Source organism: Camelina sativa, chromosome 8 (assembly GCF_000633955.1).
Source record: "Camelina sativa cultivar DH55 chromosome 8, Cs, whole genome shotgun sequence".
NCBI lineage: Eukaryota > Viridiplantae > Streptophyta > Magnoliopsida > Brassicales > Brassicaceae > Camelina > Camelina sativa.
This window is the reverse complement of record NC_025692.1, coordinates 12,018,273-12,037,185: the sequence shown is the minus strand read 5'-3', so window position 1 is coordinate 12,037,185 and position 18,913 is coordinate 12,018,273. Positions and strand designations below refer to the sequence as shown.

Here is an 18,913-nt window from a genome sequence, read left to right as displayed (position 1 = left end):
GTTGAGCCTAATCCTTCATATACATCAACACCCATAAATAAAATTCACCTTAGACACTGAGCCAGGATTAACTTTGTTAAGAACATTGCAAAGAACAATCCCACTTCGCAAGCCAAGCCTAAAATCTTCTTCAGAAGGCTCAGCTGGGAAATCTTTACCACTGGAAACTCCAACCATTTCTCTAAGCCACCCAGCAGCTTCATATCTTCTTATAGCTTTTTTTTACATAACCAGAAACAAACAAAAAAAAAACTAAGAAATTTTCGAGAAAATACCCATAACAACAAAACCTAATTTTCATATAATTGAAAAAAAAAAAAAAACCTAATTTTCAACAATTAAAAAAAAAAAAAAAAATCGAATTGATTCTAAGTTCATCAAAAATTACAAAATAACTAGTTTCTCTCTCTCCCGGTTGAAACCCAGAAGTGAAAGATATTGAAAAGGATCTAAAAATCAACCAAAAAAAAAAAAAAAAACTCNAGATTCTTCAACTTTGCGGGAAACCAAACCGACGTCGCTTGATCGGGTACTATGCTGTTGAAGAACATCTTCAACGATCGATACTACGGAGAAAGGAAGATCATTGTTGTTCATCTCCGATGTCGTCGTCGCCGCCATCGACACAGAGAGAGAGAGATTTGGTGAATTTTGTTTTTTTGTTTATGAGATACAGAGAATTTTGCGGTGGTGTGTTTGTTTATAAAAAGGATGAAGAAGAAGCAACGGGAGGAAGAAAGAAGAAGAAGAAGAAGAAAGCGAGAAAAAAGGTGTTTTGAAATGCAAATTTTTCCCTCACTTTCTCTCTTCTCTCTCTCTTGAGATTTGGCAAAGGAGGCGAAATACGCTCCGAACCTGACTCCAAACGTCCCAGCTTCGTTTCCATTATTCTTTTTCGGCTTATATCAGTATTTCTCTTTTTTTTTTGTTTGATAATGTAATTTACAAACCAACAAATAATAATTCTTACTAATAAATACGTTAATACAAAATTTATTGTATACAATAATTTGTTTCAATAAATGGTATTATATTGGTTGTCTGGTTTTTTCTAGTATGTACTAGATTAAGATCCGTGCTAGAGCACGAGTTGAAATTTATTTTATTTATATTATAATTTTTTTATAAAATATAATTTATGTGATTATTTTTAAAAATTTTTTTGGACAAAATATTATGTAATAAAATCATATGCTAAATATGATGACTTGAAAAAGACACTTATTTTGTAAGTTTTATATTGTTAATGATTCTAGATAAGTACCCATGTTATAACACTGGTTAAATTTTATTTAATACCAAATTTGTATATTTTCTATTTTAAAATAAAATTTTAATATGTTGTATTAGTTTATGTACGTGAAGTTATTTCAACAATATATATTCTACCTCATGACTTGAATGTCATTATAAGACATAATTTTGTGAATTTGGTTTTTAAAAAGCGAGTTATTATATTATGAGTAATTTAATATATTGTTATATTTTTTGTTTTAATATACTTGGTTTTTTAATTTTTTTTCATATTCTAGTGACATATTACTGACATTGATATAACAAACCAATTTAGAGTGTTTATAGTTTCTAACTTTAATATCAAGTTTCAATATTTTAAAAATATTTCAAAATAAATTATCTAAAGTTTATTCTATTATATAAAATTATAAATTCAACAAAAAAGTATGAAATTGAATTGAAATATTCAAATTTTGACCCGTTACTCAGTAAAAATTTTAATTCAATAATTCAATAGATATTATTTTTAAAAAATAATATTAATAAAAATTGAATATTTTATAGATTGAATCATTTATATTTGTTTTTAAAAATTCAACTTATGGTATATCCGCAAATAAAACTATTTTTAATTATAATAAATAATATGAGAATGTATTTGTTTCACAAAATAGACTCATATATAAAAATGAGAGGTGAAGTATAATAATAATTAACAAATTAATATGTTAAGTTAGATATCAAAGGATTTTATTTGATGAATAATTTAATAAAGAAAATTAATATGGTAAGTTAGATGATATCAAATGATTCTTTAGAATATTCTCATTAAGATTTTTGGAAACAATAAATTCAGACTGTACAAATAATATAAAACTTAATCTATAATATATTTGTAACCAACTTATTAAAATTATATAGTGTACAAAACAATGTTGTGTACTTACATTTTATTATATAGGGGATGTATGATATAAAAACAGACTGTTAATAGCTATACAATTAGGAGAGTACACACCTTAGTAGAAACATTTTTTTTCAAATAAATTGTCATTGATGCTGATGATATACAATTCCACTTATTCAACATTTTGCTTCTTTTTTTTTGCACCATTCTACTTTTTTTTCCATTTAAAACTGTAAATTAAAATAAATATTCCACTATTACTTTGACTAAGTTTGAGATTTTGAGTTGAACAAAGTTTTTTTTTTTATTTTTTTTATTTTGGTTTGGTTTATGTTGTCTCAGTTGAACAAATTGACACATGTTCAATTTGGGTTTGGTGATCATAGAATTTTAATTTGGTTTCAGTTATCTCTACAATAAAATAAGTAAGGGGACATTTGTAAAAATATTTCGAACAATAAAATTCTATTAAATTTTGGTTTATTCTATTAAATAAATTCTAACAATTAAATATTTATTCATTTTGTAAAAATTAAGTGGGGCATTTGCAAATATACTATTTGTATTAAACTTTTAGTTGTTTTCTTAAAAAATGTGAACTGAAACCAAATGAAAAACAAGCATAGCCAAATTATAAACTGATTGTATATAGCTTAAGATTTTATAAACCCAAAAAAACGTAAAAAAATAAAAATAAAAAGTAAAATCAAACCAAACACCCACCTCTTGTTACAATAAAACCCTTATAAAATTAATATTCGATAAATTAATTAATTTTATAAAATAATACAGTTTTCAAATCAAATAAGTATAAAAATAACAAAATTAGATAATATAATAAAATAATAATTTTAAAATCTCTATGTAAAGGTATGATCTGATTAATATCGTAAATTAAATAATTATAAAATTTCATGTATACTAATCTATGGTTAAAAATCTTTTTTTAGTTATGGTTGAGTACCCAAAGCCAGAGCTTCGGATCCAAACCATAGAAAAAAAGAGAGCCGTATCGACGTGGCTAATTAATAATAAATCAATGGTTTAGATTAAGACTTAAATTAAAAATAAACGGGCCGAAATTAAATGGCCCACTTAAAAAAAGCAGCCCAGAAACATGCTGGCTAAAGTAAGGTTTTAGGCACACACAAAAAGTTTTCAGTTCACAAAAGCAAACATCAATTTCTGAACCTCCCACATTTTTTCTCTTTTTCAACTTTTTAGAACTAAAAATCAGTTTTCCACTATTTAACTACATGTCATCTCCCCATAAATCGACAAAATTTTGATTTCTTTTTTCATTCATGATTTTTAAATAGATAATGGTGTAAAATTTAAGCTAGTTGGGGATAATATAATCTTATTATCATCCTCTCTTTTAGAAAAATAAATAATCATTGTCTCTTTATTGACGTTGAAGATACAGAAATCTAAGTACCAACTTTTAGAAATGAACAGGAGCCTTTTGCCGAACACAGTGAACACACCAACCTGTAAAAGTATAGCTTTGCTTTATTGCTTGCCTTAGATATAGTATGCATGTAAAGTATTAATGAGTGTGTATGGTACGTGTGTGTATGATTTAGGGTGGTCCAGTTCAATGGATCTTAATAATAATCAATTGATTATTGCCTCTGAAATGGGACCGTTTATTACTAAATTTGTAACAATTAGGACACTTAAGTGATAGTTTTAAATAGTTGAGGCAGTTATTAGCTTTTTGGGGAAGATTTTTTTTAATAAAGTTGTTTAAAACTTCTAAGTGGACGAAATCATATCATTTTGCTTCCTAAATTAGTAGGAAACACAGACCAAACATCCCTTTCACTAATGACATGTTTATCTCTGTTTAGATATCTAACGGTGTTACTTTAGTTTATGATATAATTAATAGAACATGAATCCAAACATATATAACATTAATGTAAGTTTATATCAGTAATTTTGTTTAAAACTTCTAAAATCTGTTGTTATCCAGCTAATAGTTTGATGTTCAATGTTATCAAAGTTAAAATCACATTTTCTGCATATCGAAATATTTAAAATGAAATTTAAAACTTATAAAATCTAGTGTGTTTTTTTTGTCAACCATTGAGCCACAGTTGGCCCGTCCATTAGCCAAATTCTTACATTCGGCCATTACCCAAATTCCTACATTTGTAGGAAGCGGGACTCGATCCTTGGTATGATGATGCCTTCTACAAATGGACTTACCTCCTGCCACTGCACTAAAGTCACTTCACATAAAATCTAGTGTTATCCAGCTAAATAATTAAAATTTTTATTGATGTTCGACGTTATCAAAGTTAAAAGAATTATAAAACATTTGCATACCCAAATACCTTTTAAAAAAGTACATTTGAATATCGAAAAATTAAAATGGATTTTAATATATTTTCATAAATAAAATAGAGTTAAAATATCCAATTTTCAAAATGTTATCATTAAAGTTAGGAATTCTTAAAAATTGAAACCTATAGAATCTATTTTTAATTATTAATCTTACTACCTCTTCTTCTTTTCTTGTCAAAAACTACTCATAAACTAATTGAGTGGTTTTATCAACTACTTCTCGGAAACAAAGAGGCTATACAAACAAAACCACATTAGTGAATCCTCCTAACACAATCCCTTCTTTTAATTTGGCTTGAAGTATACAGATAATATAAGAGATTTAAAAAGCTTAGATAATAACAATGCTTAACATAATTATTAAAGATCTGATCGATGGAAGACGACAAAAGAGGTTAAGGTGATAATGATTTGATGTACTTGAAAAAAAACACTTTTGATTTGGTAAGCCTTTGGACTGGGTCCTCAAGTGTCTACTTTATCAATGGGATTGGAACATTTTAAATAGCAAACAAGGTCTACTGTCTCTCCCGACCTAAACACTTTGGCCTTGAATAGATGTTGTGGTAACATAACAGCGATTGTAGTGATAGCAACCAAGTATCTTATCTTAATTGTTATATTATTGCTAGTAAGATTATAGATTATTGGATTGTAAAAGTTGCTATTTTCTACACTTATAATTGCTGAAAAAAATAATAGATGGCCAGATGGGTCTTTAAAAATCAATTAATTGAAACCAAGTGGTCTTGGTCTAGTGGTTTCCACTTGAGGAAGGAGCTGCCCTGTTGGTCCATGCCAGAAATCAATTTCCCTTAAGTGCGAAAATGCTAAACAATTCCATTTAGCCAGGGGCTTTCACCCGGTCTTCCCTGGATCCTAGGGGGATTAGGGGCCTCGGCCTTGAACATCCTTATTATAAAAAAAAATAATCAATTAGTTGAAAATGTTTTACAAAAAAATGTGCTATATCAAGATCTTAGGTTCGATTGGACCTTTCAAATGAAGTGTGTTTCAAGGTTTCAAGGTTTCAAGTTCGACTTTTGCTATTGGGGAGAGGGACTAATTAACATTTTTTTTTCGTAAAGGGGCTTGCAATTAGACTAATTAAAATGTTATAGTCTCTGATCCAAAGAAATTAGACCAATACTGCAATACACACTACTCCTTTCATGTTTTCTAAAGAGTTACTTATATCAATCGATCATATGATTTTAGAACTCACAAATCTGTAAAACTCTGTTGATTTTCTAATTTATGGGTATGAACAAGAAATCTATGGTTATATGCTTCTTTTATTTTGGCATAACGTTTTGTGGGATAATTTAGCTATAATGCGGATACATGTCATTTAACTAGATTCGGCTAGATGTTATGTTGTCGTAGAGTCAGGAGATCAACAAATGCATGTAAGAGCACTAAAAGTTTGATCAATATGGAACAAACAAAGAACAACCATATACACTAATTGGGCCTAGACCATCGGCCCATGTTGAAAACACAAAAATTTATGCAGTTTTGAGAAAACAGCAGGTTGTTAGAAACCAGGAACTTCACACGGCAGGATGTGTTAACATCAAATTATCCCACATCGCTCGGATCCAATGTAATGACTGGGAAGCAAGAGTATAAATAAAGAAGCAGATGGAACGAACAAATTACTTACCTGGACGGGGTCAACTCATGATCATGAAGACGAGTGGCCTAGGCTAGTGACCACATTGCACATATCGTGGGGTGCTAAGCTTAAGGTCTTCCCAAGAGGAAGAGCCTACGTCATTATTTGTGGCAGAGGGGGTTTGCGTTCGCGCAGCCCCTACCATACTTCTAGTCTTAATCTTTTAATGTTTTAAGATCTTCATGATTTTTATTATTATTCAAATATACTTGCCGACGTAATTGGAGTTGAGATTTATGTTTGATTTTTTTTGGGTCCAGGAACAGAGTCCCACATCGGAAGCACATATAAAGTTGATGGGTATTGTGTGACTGTAAAAGAAAGAGGTTTTCGTTGTGGAAAAACCATCTTTGCGCTTGGGGCAATGACGCAGCTAATGAGGTTCTAACCGAGGCGCGTCTATTGCTGGTTGAAAACTATTTCCAAATCCCCTCCTAGGCCTTTGCTTGTCTTTGGCCTTCGAGAATTTCTGGAAGAGCTCCCCTTGGGGTAAAGCTCTACAATTCTTAGTTCAATCTTTTTTGTCTCTTAAAAAATGGTGAATTATCTCTATATTCAAAATAATGTTTGTGTAATTCGTCTGCCAAACCCGGTTCATCTATGTGCACTTTATACTAAAACATACACATTTGAAACAAAACAGAGTAAAAATCTGGAGCAAACTGAAAAAGATCTCAAGTGCAGATATGATCAAATACATACATTTTTTTTGGTTTTTCTAAGACCTACAGTCTACAGACACAATTCGAGTGTTTCATTAGAGCAAATATGTGTTCATAAGTTAATTAATACTCATTGTCATGTCTCTCTTTAACATTATTCTGATTATTCCCAAACCCTTTCCCCCCTGCCAACTCACTTGTTGAGATAAATAACACAACAAGGCCGTTACATTTTCCAATCGTTGAATGATCTAATTGTAGAGAAGTAATCGGAAATATGTCTCCTTTATAAGTTGTCGTCAAGAATCATAGAGCTCAGAATCCCTTGAACGAATTCGCTCTGTTTCAACTTCTCTCTGTGATCCTCTGCTGAAAGAGACTGCTTCTCAACATTCCTGTAAAATTCGGACCATGACAAGAATCATCAGGGAAACGTATACAGTTTGTACTTTCCACAACAACAAAAAACATCATAAGAGCTTTAAGATAGTGGTAAAACAAGGGATCAACAAAACTTCATGAAGGCTCATCAAAACTAAGTTTGTGTGATTTTCTTGATAAAATTTAAACCAAAATGCAATATATCTTTGAGCTAAATAAATGCAAGGACTGAGCACCTAGATGTTTTGGAATTTCTCCACAACTTAACAATAGAAACGTAAGATTTCAACTAACAAGAATGATAAAGAAAAGGGCAATCACAAGAGCTTTATGCTTTTGGTAAGAAGGGATCAACTAAGTCCTATGGAAGCTCATAAAAACTACGTTTGTGAGATTTCATTGATATCCAAATTATGAAATTTTACTACAAAATGGCAAAGAAAAGGGCAAATCACAAGAGCTTTATGCTTATGGTAATAAAGGATCGACTAAATTCTATGAAGGTTCATTCTCAGATGTGTAATCATAATGAGAATGAGGAAGCATACCTTTCAGGCAAACTCTGGTTCGATGTTGTCTTGGCAGAACTTGTTTCTGCACATAGACTTGACTCAGAAATGAAAAAGTCATCAGCCATTGGTGAAATGAACGAAGACAGCAAATGATCAGCAGCTATACTGGCAGAAGAAGAGGGTACCGCACGCGACGATCCTTCAAATAGGCTCTGAAAATTCCCATCAGGAAACTCTCTTTTCAAGATTGATAGCATGGACTGAGCCCCACCTCTTCTTGATTTTCTTTTCCGTGTCACGTAAAATCTCGTTAAGGAAATGAAAACACAACTCTTTTGACAAATGACATAAGTAAATGATCGTTAAAACTATAACTAGTTGAAGGAAGAAAACAAAAAAGGATATCTTGAACATATTTGCATGTTGAAGTGTTATATGAGCGATCATATCAGAGCTCACTTTCACCGCACAAACGGGACATACCTACAATGAAAAATATGTCACGTCTCCATGATTTAAACGCTGAATCGAAAACACATCTACTTGATTTATTCTGTGAGGCACACTGAGTGGCAATTCCAGTCCTATTACGATGCAATTCTATTCTTACATCCAAGACGAGAAACTACTAACAAAGTACAGTGCTCTGCCCAATCTACCAAGAATCATGTGAATATGTGATGAAACAATAAATAGACTTTGATAACTGTTTAGTATTGAGGTAACAGTTACCCCATTTTTGGCGTCCATAGGATGATCTTCATCAATGTGGCAGCAAAGAGACACGATATCAAAATAGTCTGAGCAGAAGGGGCAAGCATACTCCTCCCTGAAGTCATCTTCTCCCTCTATCTCCTCAAATCCCAAGAAATTGTCTGCGTTTTAGAAAGATAAAAACAAGAAAAGTCCTAGTCAAATACCACAAAACAACGATGCAAAGAGCACATTCTGAAATGCTACAAGTACAAAAAAAATAAAATGGGAATACTAAAAACGCGTTCCATTTCCATCCTCTTAGTTACAAAATACAAATGTAAGAAATGGGGTTTAAAAGGAACGAACATCAAGATCATAATAAACCTTTCCTGGCAAAGATGTCTACGTTTGAGATGAAATAAAACTAAGCTTCGAAAACGTTTTACCCCAACAAGAAGTTTTTGTATATTCTTCTTGTTGGTCAAACAAGAATCATCAAGATTCAAGATTCCAACTTTAAGACAAGTTGATGATACCAAAGAACCAAAACACAAACTCTTCGTATAAACAAAACACACACGCTTAATCAATCCTTGAAGCCCCACACACACGAGTAAAATGCCTCAAAAGACAAACTTTTTTTTCTTTCTTTCCATCCTCTACCATTTCAACATCATCAACACTAATCTCCATTTCCATATTCAGACCAAACACATCAAGTCTTTGTTTCATTTTGTCGGAAAATAAGTCAGAAAAAAAGAACAGAAACAAATGTCAATCATTTAACCTCAACCTCGATCCTTGAATCGATCAAATTAAAAGAAAACAAATTGGGCACTAAAATCATTGGTTTCGGCATTAAACATATAGACATTAAATTTAAGAAGGGAACCAAATCAAATCTCAAATCAAGATTAATCGACAAAGAACAAATCCAAATTCTTTTTTTATTCAACTCACCAGATCGAGATAAGAAATCGAGCTGATATCTTCTTGAAGCCGATGCGAGACGATCACTCCAAGAATCAGAATCCATTTCCTCTTTTTTATTTCTCTAACAAAAACTATTACAAAAATACAAATCGAAACCCAAGAAATCCACTTTTCAAAACAAAAAAATTTAATCTTTTGACTCGGGATAAAGAAAACGCAGATATCCCGATTCAAGAATCAAAATATTCCGGCGAAATGCAAAGACGGAGACGACGACGAAGACGAAGACGATTCTGCGTTTTGTTTCTTCTTTAAATGGCTTTTCTTTGTTTTTAATTCTTTGGATAGAGAAAGAGAGAGAGTGAGAGAGACATTAGGACGAGATGAGTTTTATTACATTACAATAAAAACTTAATTACCTTTTGTTTTAATTTTAAATCTCTCGTCTCGCTTTCAGCAGCCCGCACGAATGCATGCCGTTTTTAATCCTTTTTACCCGCCGTGTATTTCCATTTTGGAATATGGAAACGTCATGCTGTTAACTATACACTACTTACGTGTCGATACGTTATTCGTTTACTTTTGGTAAGTTGGTGTGAAACAACAATTAGAGAAGAACTAAACAGAGATTTTTTTAATTAATTTTGGGAAAATAATAGTGAAAACCTGATCGGAAAAGTTTTGTTGATTACGCCGGTCTTCGGATCCCGGTTACCGTCGGTGTCCCTATTTTAGCGCCACAATTTCGTGTTTTCTTTATTCTCTCCCTCGATGATGAAGCCGCGACCGTGTTCAGATCTATAGCTTTTCAAATCGGAGACGAAGCTCTGATCATCTCTAAGTGCTTAATTTCGAAATTTGGATGTTGAAATTGAGATTCTAGGGATTTCGTTTTTTTTTTTTATTTGGCGAATCAATCATGGCGACGACGAGTCGTACGTTGTTGTTCAGGAAGTATAGGAACTCTCTGAGGAGCGTTCGAGCTCCATTGTCTTCATCATCTTCATTGACGGGAACACGATCCGGCGTTGGTCCGGTTATAGAGATGTCGAGCACATCTTTAATGAATCCGAATCGCTCTTACGCTCCTGTTAGTACCGAAGATCCTGGGAATTCGAGGTACTCTTTTGCCGGTGAAAATGTTGAAGTAATTGGATCAGTTGGGGTTTTGCTAATCATATGTTAAAGCTTAGATGCTTGAGAGCTAGAGTAGTAGATATATGTAGCTGTGTAGTTTAAGGATCAACAGAGCTGGTTCATTAGTAGTTTACGGAGCTTTTTTTTTTTGTCTTACTTGTATCTCAGTAAAGGTGCGATAACAGTGGGATTACCACCAGCTTGGGTTGATGTCTCTGAAGAGATCTCTGTTAACATACAGCGTGCAAGGACTAAAATGGCTGAGTTGGGAAAGGCTCATGCCAAGGCGTTAATGCCGTCGTTTGGAGATGGTAAAGAAGATCAACATAATATTGAGTCTTTGACACAAGAGATCACTTTTCTATTAAAGAAGTCTGAGAAGCAACTTCAGAGGCTTTCTGTAGCTGGACCTTCTGAAGATTCAAACGTTAGGAAAAACGTGCAGGTAGTCTTTGACTTGATGGATCATGCTGCTCTCTCATACATATGTTTATAGGCTTGCCATATTTTTTGTTTTGGGCAACATTGTTTATAGCCATCTGAGCTTAATTCTTTTCTGTTGTTATATAAACAGCGATCTCTTGCCACTGATCTCCAACTTCTTTCTATGGAGCTACGCAAGAAACAGTCAACCTATTTGAAACGCTTGAGACAGCAAAAAGAGGTATGAAGCTAGTAGCTCTTTAGGGGTTGTAACTATTAACGTTCTGGTCAATTCTGATGCCAGTAACTTTGTGATCTTGCAGTTTATCGTTTGTCGAAGTTTTTGTTTGTGTTTCGATGCTGCAAAACTTGTTTACATGGATGTCATAGATTCTTTTGATACTTGTTTTTTCATATTTTGGGACATTATATAATTATGTCCTCTCAAGAAGCTTTGTTTGACTTGAAATGTATTATCATTTATCAGGATGGGGTAGATTTAGAGATGAATCTGAGCAGAAACAGATATAGACCTGAAGAAGATGATTTTGGCGATATGGTTTGACTCCTTTATTTGTTTCATTCTTTCGCCATCCGTTTCTTATGTACTTCTTTATTGATGAAATTGATTCTCCAATTCTTTTTAGTTAAATGAGCATCAGATGTCGAAGATTAAAAAGAGCGAGGAAGTATCCGTAGAGAGGGAGAAAGAGATACAACAGGCTAGTGCTTTAGTCTGTGTTCGTTGTTGTTTGTTGCTCACCGATGGTTTTTTTCTTATGCAATCAATCATAATCTATTTTCTTGTTCTTGTTCTGTATCATTGTCCAGGTTGTAGAATCAGTAAACGACCTTGCTCAAATCATGAAAGATCTTTCTGCACTTGTGATAGATCAGGTAAAACTACTTGAGCCCATGTTCTCCTTGTCTTGCTCTTGAGTCTACTTCCTTTGGAAAACAAACTCAAAACAACCGGTTTCGCTGCAGGGTACAATAGTTGATCGGATAGACTATAATATTGAAAACGTCGCTACTACTGTTGAAGATGGCCTCAAACAACTGCAGAAGGTAAAATTGTGTACTCTCTTCAACATTAATGGCCAATCATATGGTTGTCTCAAATTAAATTAAAGCAAAGTGCATAAAACTTCACAGGCAGAGCGAACACAGAGACATGGAGGGATGGTGAAGTGTGCGTCTGTGCTTGTCATCCTCTGTTTCATCATGCTGTTACTCTTAATTCTTAAGGAAATATTCTTGTGATCGGAACAACTCCTTTTTCACAGAAGAGCTAAGTTCCGTGGACCGTCATCCCTGGTCTGGTTAGATCAATAAGAAAAGTTTGATCCGTAATTCTTTCATTCTTTAGACCCTAACATCGTATATTTTCTTCTTGCGGTTGTTTCTGTACGGTTATGAAAACAGTGTCCGAGATGTTATTAAGAAACGAAAAGAAAAAAGAGGAAAAAAAGAGACAGTTTATGTTCTTCCTTGATGCCTGATGGCGTTGGTTTCGACTTCTTTTGCATTTGCATTTACATTACTGAAGATGCTTTGCAGAGTTGTGAGTACGTAAACATTATAGCGAAGAAAAAGACATAAATAAGATAGTCAGAGGTCAATGTCTGAGGAGTTCAGAGATTTGTGCACCAATGCCAATATACTTGCTCTCTTCACGCTAAAGTCATGTGTCTTTCTAATGTGCAAAATTTTTGTCATATGAGCTATTGGGAATCGCTGAGGATTGACTGATATATAAATTAAGTCGATGAACATGTACCACAAAGGAAAATAGGAAATGGTCAAGGTCATAATTTGATGGGTTATCAACAATAAGAAAACAAGTCAAATTCCACATTTTCCCAAATGTTAGCTCCGCTCTATAATTTAACTGCATCGCCAACGGATTTAGTACCTAACTCAAATTACAAAAAGAATGTAGTTAAAAATGTAGTTAAAAAAATGTAATTAAAAGAGGGTTAGTACTTTAGTAGATAACCCATAAACACAAGTTAAGTAGTTGTATAAAACATGTGTGTATGGGACTTTCTTAAATGACCCATAAAACAAGTTAAGTTAAGGGACTTTCTTAAATGACACTTCCCTCTCTCTCTCTCAGTAACTCTCAGACATACACATTTTTATTTTGTTTATTTCTAAAGAATCTCAGAAGATATCTAATTCTATCCTCTCTGATGTCAGAGCATTGCAACTCTCGGCACTTCTCATGGCTGATGAAATCTTGTTTACCAAATCCCTCCGACGCCAAATCACTCGTTCCGATTCACCAACCGTCGGCGAATCTTTCTACAACGATAGCTTCTCTACCTGACGATTTGCTCCTCGAATGTATCTCCAGAGTCCCTTCCTCTTCGATTCCTTCTCTCTCCGTCGTTTGTCGCCGCTGGTCTCGTCTCCTCCACTCTCCTTACTTCCTCCACCTCCGCCGTCGTTCAGGTCTTCTCCGGCATTCTCTCATCGCTATCTCCGCCGTCGATTCTGGGCTTTTCGCCGCGGATTTGCAGTTTCTTCAGTCCGAGGTCGCGACTTGGAAAGTGTCTCTCGCGGTTTCGAGTAGGTCTGTTGACGGTAGTTATGGAAGTTTGTCTCATGCTCGCGCGGCGGCGATCGGACCTAGGGTTTATGTTGTTAGTAGAAATGCTGTTTTGAGATACGATTCGTGGATGGGGACGCTTGTTTCGCGATCTCCGATGCTTTTCCCGAGGAAAAAATTCGCAATCGCGGTGGTTTCGGGTAAGATCTACGTTGCCGGAGGTGGCGGTGGTTCGGAGGTTGCGGCGGCGGTTGAAGAGTACGATCCGGAGTTTAATCGGTGGGAAGTTGTGACACAATCGGCGAGGAAGAGATACGGTTGCATCGGAGCAGCTGTGGACAAAGTTTTTTATGTCATCGGTGGTTTGAAAATTGGGAACGAGACCTCACGCGCGGTTGCGGCGCGTGTTTACGCTAGCTCTATGGATCTTTTCGATGTGGAATCGCGTCAGTGGTTGAGGAGCCGTTCGGTTCCTGGCGGTGGATGTGTGGTGGCGGCGTGTGCGGCGGTTGGATATGTGTACGTGTTAAGCAGCCACGCCGTGGAGCTTTCGTTCTGGCGATTTGACGCGCGTCGCCGCGGTGGTAACAGCGGGTTCGGAGAATGGCGGAGGCTGAAAAGTCCGCCGTTGCCGGCTCAAGTGCGGTTAGACGGAACGGTGAGGTTTAGCTGCGTCGGAGTGGAAGATAAAGTGGCGGTGGTTCAGGTGGTGGGATGCATTGACGATTTGCTCCGGCGAAGTGGGAGGAGTNCCGCTGGTCTCGTCTCCTCCACTCTCCTTACTTCCTCCACCTCCGCCGTCGTTCAGGTCTTCTCCGGCATTCTCTCATCGCTATCTCCGCCGTCGATTCTGGTCTTTTCGCCGCGGATTTGCAGTTTCTTCAGTCCGACGTCGCGACTTGGAAAGTGTCTCTCGCGGTTTCGAGTAGGTCTGTTGACGGTAGTTATGGAAGTTTGTCCCATGCTCGCGCGGCGGCGATCGGACCTAGGGTTTATGTTGTTAGTAGAAATGCTGTTTTGAGATACGATTCGTGGATGGGGACGCTTGTTTTGAGATCTCCGATGCTTTTCCCGAGGAAAAAATTCGCAATCGCGGTGGTTTCGGGTAAGATCTACGTTGCCGGAGGTGGTGGTGGTTCGGAGGTTGCGGCGGCGGTTGAAGAGTACGATCCGGAGTTTAATCGGTGGGAAGTTGTGACACAATCGGCGAGGAAGAGATACGGTTGCATCGGAGCAGCTGTGGACAAAGTTTTTTATGTCATCGGTGGTTTGAAAATTGGGAACGAGACCTCACGCGCGGTTGCGGCGCGTGTTTACGCTAGCTCTATGGATCTTTTCGATGTGGAATCGCGTCAGTGGTTGAGGAGCCGTTCGGTTCCTGGCGGTGGATGTGTGGTGGCGGCGTGTGCGGCGGTTGGATATGTGTACGTGTTAAGCAGCCACGCCGTGGAGCTTTCGTTCTGGCGATTTGACGCGCGTCGCCGCGGTGGTAACAGCGGGTTCGGAGAATGGCGGAGGCTGAAAAGTCCGCCGTTGCCGGCTCAAGTGCGGTTAGACGGAACGGTGAGGTTTAGCTGCGTCGGAGTGGAAGATAAAGTGGCGGTGGTTCAGGTGGTGGGATGCATTGACGATTTGCTCCGGCGAAGTGGGAGGAGTGAGCGAGGGCTGAGAGAGAGCCTTGTGTTGATGTACGATACGGTGGATGGAGAGTGGAGAAGAGCGGCGGATCTACCGGAGATGATTACACGCGCCGCATGTACGTGTGTGGAGTGGTGAGAGTGGAGACAACGGCGCAGGATTAAGGCTAACGTACGCGGGATTTATTAAAGTGGACAAAAACAAAATCATTATTGGATTGGTGCACATGTTTACTCATGAAAAGCATACAGCGTCTTGGGCTCGTGACCTTATTGGCTCTTTTGCGTTGCTTTCCCAATAGAGAGAAACAAAACTTTTACTTATATCTTTGGATTTGAACTTTATTAGATTAATTGTGTGTATTCTTAATTTTGATTTGGAGAGAGAGTGATCAATTACTACATTAACAAGTTAATTTACAAAACAATCATTTATGATGTGGTTTTCAAATCAGGACATATGTTTCAGCTTGTTGGACTATGCTCTCCTTAGAACCCAAATACACAAGAAAAATGTGTAACTATGAAGAAATAAATAAGTCAATCCCTTCTGACCATAGAGAAAACATAAATTTGATTTTGTTGAGTGTTCATCCTATTTCAAAGCTTCACACAGTAAAGAAACATGATCTTGATAGTGATAAGTCAGTCATGCTTCTAGATGCCGGATTCTGAGTGAAAAGAAACATGATTCAAAAGATGACATAAAGGAAACAATACTTATCCACTATGTGTTAACTGTTCCTTCCACACATCATCGATTGATACCTCTGGATTCCTTTTGACAAAGTTAACAACTAATCTTTCTTACAAGGATTGTGGTTTTGGGTCATGTATCAAAAGTTACATCTGTTTATTTAGCTTGATTGATTTTAGAATCAAATTAAATAATTTGGTTTCATAATTGCAGAGAATACATTAGATGATAGAATGAGAGATGAATATCCCAAAAGAAGCTTAGCTATGTCTAAAAATGTTTCAGGCCTTCTTGTTCTTGGCCATGGCAGTCGCGATATCGGATGCGGTGTGAGAGCGGAGAACGAGATCAGAAACGGAGAGCTTGAGATCAATGGTGAGTTTCTGGAACACCTGAGATAGGAGTAAAACATCTGACAAGGCTCTGTGAGCGTCACCATCCCTCGTAAGACTATAGTGTTCTGCAAGAACTTCTAATCCTGCTTTTGGCTTTACTGTTGGGTCTGCAAGTAAACATATTTGTTCTCTTTAGGTTTAGAGTATTCAGTTTAACCAACTAAGATACAAAACAAGACCATACAGGCTTTATTATATGTATCTCAGTGAAATAGAAGCAAAGGGATTTTAGGTATGTTACGTATAATTTTCATGTGCTCTCTGCCGAGTGGGAGCGAGTCGAGTAACAACCAATTATGAGGAATCTCAAAAGAACAACGGTTAAACTCGTTGATCAAAAACTGGAAGTCAAATGCCTTTCCATTGTGAGCAACTACCATCACATAGCCTCCAGGCTTCTGTCGACTCTCAACATACCGCAGAAATATCGGTATCAGGTCTTCCATCCTACAACGCGAAACGTTCATTAGTTTGATCCAATGGAAGCCACACAAGCATATAAACAAAACTAATCACACAAATTCAAAGAGTACTGAACTGGAAAAAAACAACTCTACATGATGCCATTTTATCTACAGACAAATGGTATACCTTGGAACCTCGGGTCGACGAACCATATCATTCCTGATTCCGTGGATATTTGTGTTAGTTACAGGAACTTCCCCCGGGTTGACGAGAGTCTGAAATGTGCTGTTCTCACCACCAGCTAAATCCTGTGCTGCAATTTCAATTATCCGCTCCTTCGTTCTATTAAAGCCGGTTGTCTCAAGATCAGAGACTATAACCGTGAGGAGTTTAGGCAGATCTTTGTCTTGGGAAAGCCGTTGCTGAAGATTTCCAAAAGGCTGCTGCTGTATCTTGGTCCTGCTCTCTTCATCTATAATCCTGGTTACAGGGATTGTTCCTCCCAACACACTGCTCTTAGTGTTGTTGCTTCTACTACCTTGTGTAGTTGTACTCACGTTTCGTCTGACCCATCTGGCTTTGCCATCAACCGAAGAAGCTCTAACATCAAGCAGCTTCAGGCTTGAGCTGCTCTTGAGCCAGCCATGAACACGTTCACAGCAAGAACCTCCAAATGAATGGAAGCTAAGTCTAGAGACTTGCGAGATTGAGACACACATCAGACCCTCTCTCTTTCTCTCCTTAAATAAGCTCAAGAAGAATCAAAGAGACAATGTCTTCTGTGTTCGTGAAGACAACTGCCTCCAGAGTCCAGAGACGACTATTCCAATCTGTAGATCCATAAGAATGAAAAATTAAAACGAAGCACATAGTTCTACTACACATTGGATACAACTTTAACAGTTTCATTTATATAATACCCTTCTGATCCTAAAGACGAGCAGTTTTCACAACATCATTACAAAGTTTGTTCAAAACCCAATAGGAATGTTAATAACTTTGATTCAAATTTTGAGTAACTCGGTAGAGATAAAGAAGGGAACAAGCTAAAGAAAGTAGAACACGAGTTACTCTAGATCTCAGCATAAGAAAGAAGAAAGCAAAGCAGAGAAAACGTCATCCAAAAGCATGAATTTTAAAATTCCAATCAGAAAAGTGAAAACAGACTACGTGTAATCAATTTCAGAGCATCGTTTGAACATCTAAGAAGCAAATAAAAAATCATAGCTTTCCCCTAATTGTGTCAGCATCCAAACAAATCAAATACGGTGAAAAACAAAAACGAATAATTCAAATATAACAGAAACTGTAATTTCGAGTTTTGATTCGACAACAGACTGAGGAATTGCAGAAATGAAGATTTAAGCTTTATTCAAATCGCTCATCGAGGAGAGACCAAGAAAGATACGAACGTTGGCTTAATTTTTCAGAGAATCTAACAATGACCCAGAAGGAGAAAAATGAATCGGGAAAGGAGAAGAGATACTTACTTGCCTTGTGTAATCCAAACTCGAAACAAAACTGCATTTGCTTGCACGAAAGTGTCGAATTTTTAAGAAATGGACAGAGTTTAATAGAGAGAGAGAGAGAGAGGGAGAGAGAGAGGGAGAGAGCGTAATTGAGATTAGAGTAAAGTAAACAAACACAAGTCGCGTGAGGGGGAGAGTGGGAGAGAGACAGAGACCCGTCCGTTTTATTCGGATCTGCGACCCGATCCGACAAATACGGATATACGTGGCTTGGGACCTTGGGTCGTATATGTTTCCACTTTTGGCAAAAAAAATAATCTTACCTCAGTTTTAACTTTTCACTTTTAACTTTTCACTTTTAACCTATTCAAACCTATTCCAAGTTATAAAAAAAACAAACGCCTCTGTCAAATAATATTTATTACAGTTATGCAATTTTATCTTCTTCAAGCGATAAAACATTCAATTATGAACATTACATATTTGTTCCTATAATCTGTTTAAAAAAATAATATTATTGTTGTTATCTTACAAAGAAAGGAATATTCCCATGGTTTAGGAAAAACATCCCGGCAAGTCACTTGGGTAAGGTTGGTTTAAACTTTTTTTTTTAAATAACTTGTTTCTAACGTTTTTTTCTTGTTTTTAAACTAATTTTAGTAACATGTCGACGCTGATCTAATGGGCTTAGGTTTGAAATTAAAATCCAACAACAGTTACAAAACAGAAAATTTTCCGGCGAACAAAAACAGCAAAACCAAAGTTGATTTTAGACGATCAAACAGAGGGAGAGCATCAAAACAACTACTATCGACGAATACAAGTTTCACGGTTTTGTG

The 18,913-nt window shown here is 36.2% G+C and overlaps 5 protein-coding genes across 9 annotated transcripts in view; 2 read left to right on the top strand and 3 right to left on the bottom strand.

Annotated features, from left to right (window-relative positions):
- LOC104709454 (kinesin-like protein KIN-14G) overlaps positions 1 to 621 on the bottom strand; it is a 6,612-nt gene extending 5,991 nt beyond the window's left edge. Inside the window, exon 1 of the mRNA XM_010426066.1 lies at positions 513 to 621. Within this exon, the coding sequence (XP_010424368.1) occupies positions 513 to 621 (109 nt within the window). The remainder of the gene's footprint in view (positions 1 to 512) is intronic.
- On the bottom strand, positions 6,907 to 9,781 carry LOC104707007 (protein DEHYDRATION-INDUCED 19 homolog 6-like). The gene is made up of 5 exons (XM_010423257.1): positions 9,385 to 9,781; positions 8,461 to 8,603; positions 8,134 to 8,211; positions 7,765 to 8,027; positions 6,907 to 7,230 (listed from the first exon to the last, which is right to left on the bottom strand). The coding sequence occupies exons 1-5, from the start codon at positions 9,458 to 9,460 to the stop codon at positions 7,122 to 7,124; spliced, it is 669 nt and encodes a 222-aa protein (XP_010421559.1). The 5' UTR covers positions 9,461 to 9,781; the 3' UTR covers positions 6,907 to 7,121.
- LOC104707006 (syntaxin-41-like) lies at positions 9,979 to 12,404 on the top strand. Of its 2 annotated transcripts, none has more exons than XM_010423255.2 (8): positions 9,979 to 10,476; positions 10,663 to 10,939; positions 11,069 to 11,158; positions 11,405 to 11,476; positions 11,565 to 11,639; positions 11,749 to 11,814; positions 11,905 to 11,985; positions 12,073 to 12,404. In XM_010423255.2, the coding sequence occupies exons 1-8, from the start codon at positions 10,277 to 10,279 to the stop codon at positions 12,178 to 12,180; spliced, it is 969 nt and encodes a 322-aa protein (XP_010421557.1). In that variant the 5' UTR covers positions 9,979 to 10,276; the 3' UTR covers positions 12,181 to 12,404. The 2 variants fall into 2 exon arrangements, with proteins under 2 accessions (XP_010421557.1, XP_010421558.1); XM_010423256.2 differs by having other exon boundaries at positions 10,356 to 10,447.
- Positions 12,975 to 15,548, top strand: LOC104707005 (F-box/kelch-repeat protein At5g26960-like). 2 transcript variants are annotated; one of them, XM_019228426.1, is made up of 2 exons: positions 12,975 to 13,495; positions 14,401 to 15,548. In XM_019228426.1, exons 1-2 carry the CDS (start codon positions 13,011 to 13,013, stop codon positions 15,245 to 15,247), a joined length of 1,332 nt encoding a protein of 443 aa, XP_019083971.1. In that variant the 5' UTR covers positions 12,975 to 13,010; the 3' UTR covers positions 15,248 to 15,548. The 2 variants fall into 2 exon arrangements, with proteins under 2 accessions (XP_019083971.1, XP_010421555.1); XM_010423253.2 differs by having other exon boundaries at positions 12,976 to 13,324; positions 14,230 to 15,548.
- LOC104707004 (exonuclease DPD1, chloroplastic/mitochondrial) lies at positions 15,863 to 18,241 on the bottom strand. Of its 3 annotated transcripts, none has more exons than XM_010423249.2 (4): positions 18,096 to 18,241; positions 16,792 to 17,435; positions 16,442 to 16,647; positions 15,863 to 16,307 (listed from the first exon to the last, which is right to left on the bottom strand). In XM_010423249.2, the coding sequence occupies exons 2-4, from the start codon at positions 17,322 to 17,324 to the stop codon at positions 16,087 to 16,089; spliced, it is 960 nt and encodes a 319-aa protein (XP_010421551.1). In that variant the 5' UTR covers positions 17,325 to 17,435; positions 18,096 to 18,241; the 3' UTR covers positions 15,863 to 16,086. The 3 variants fall into 3 exon arrangements, with proteins under 3 accessions (XP_010421551.1, XP_010421553.1, XP_010421554.1); XM_010423251.2 differs by lacking the exon at positions 18,096 to 18,241 and adding an exon at positions 18,018 to 18,085; XM_010423252.2 differs by lacking the exon at positions 18,096 to 18,241 and adding an exon at positions 17,944 to 18,067.

Bases quoted from the DNA above. Each gene is read 5' to 3' on its own strand.
- LOC104707007 (XM_010423257.1), bottom strand. From the start codon at position 9,460: ATGGATTCTGATTCTTGGAGTGATCGTCTCGCATCGGCTTCAAGAAGA. The intron at 8,604-9,384 runs GTGAGTTGAATA...TCTAAAACGCAG, and splicing joins CGATTTCTTATCTCGATCTG to ACAATTTCTTGGGATTTGAG. The intron at 8,212-8,460 runs GTAACTGTTACC...TTTTCATTGTAG, and splicing joins CTATGGACGCCAAAAATGGG to GTATGTCCCGTTTGTGCGGT.
- LOC104707006 (XM_010423255.2), top strand. From the start codon at position 10,277: ATGGCGACGACGAGTCGTACGTTGTTGTTCAGGAAGTATAGGAACTCT. The intron at 11,640-11,748 runs GCTAGTGCTTTA...ATCATTGTCCAG, and splicing joins GGGAGAAAGAGATACAACAG to GTTGTAGAATCAGTAAACGA. The intron at 11,986-12,072 runs GTAAAATTGTGT...AAAACTTCACAG, and splicing joins GCCTCAAACAACTGCAGAAG to GCAGAGCGAACACAGAGACA.
- LOC104707005 (XM_019228426.1), top strand. From the start codon at position 13,011: ATGACACTTCCCTCTCTCTCTCTCAGTAACTCTCAGACATACACATTT. The intron at 13,496-14,400 runs GTCTGTTGACGG...GGTTTCGAGTAG, and splicing joins TCTCTCGCGGTTTCGAGTAG to GTCTGTTGACGGTAGTTATG.
- LOC104707004 (XM_010423249.2), bottom strand. From the start codon at position 17,324: ATGTGTGTCTCAATCTCGCAAGTCTCTAGACTTAGCTTCCATTCATTT. The intron at 16,648-16,791 runs GTATACCATTTG...TTCGCGTTGTAG, and splicing joins CGTCGACCCGAGGTTCCAAG to GATGGAAGACCTGATACCGA. The intron at 16,308-16,441 runs GTAACATACCTA...GTTTACTTGCAG, and splicing joins AGAGCACATGAAAATTATAC to ACCCAACAGTAAAGCCAAAA.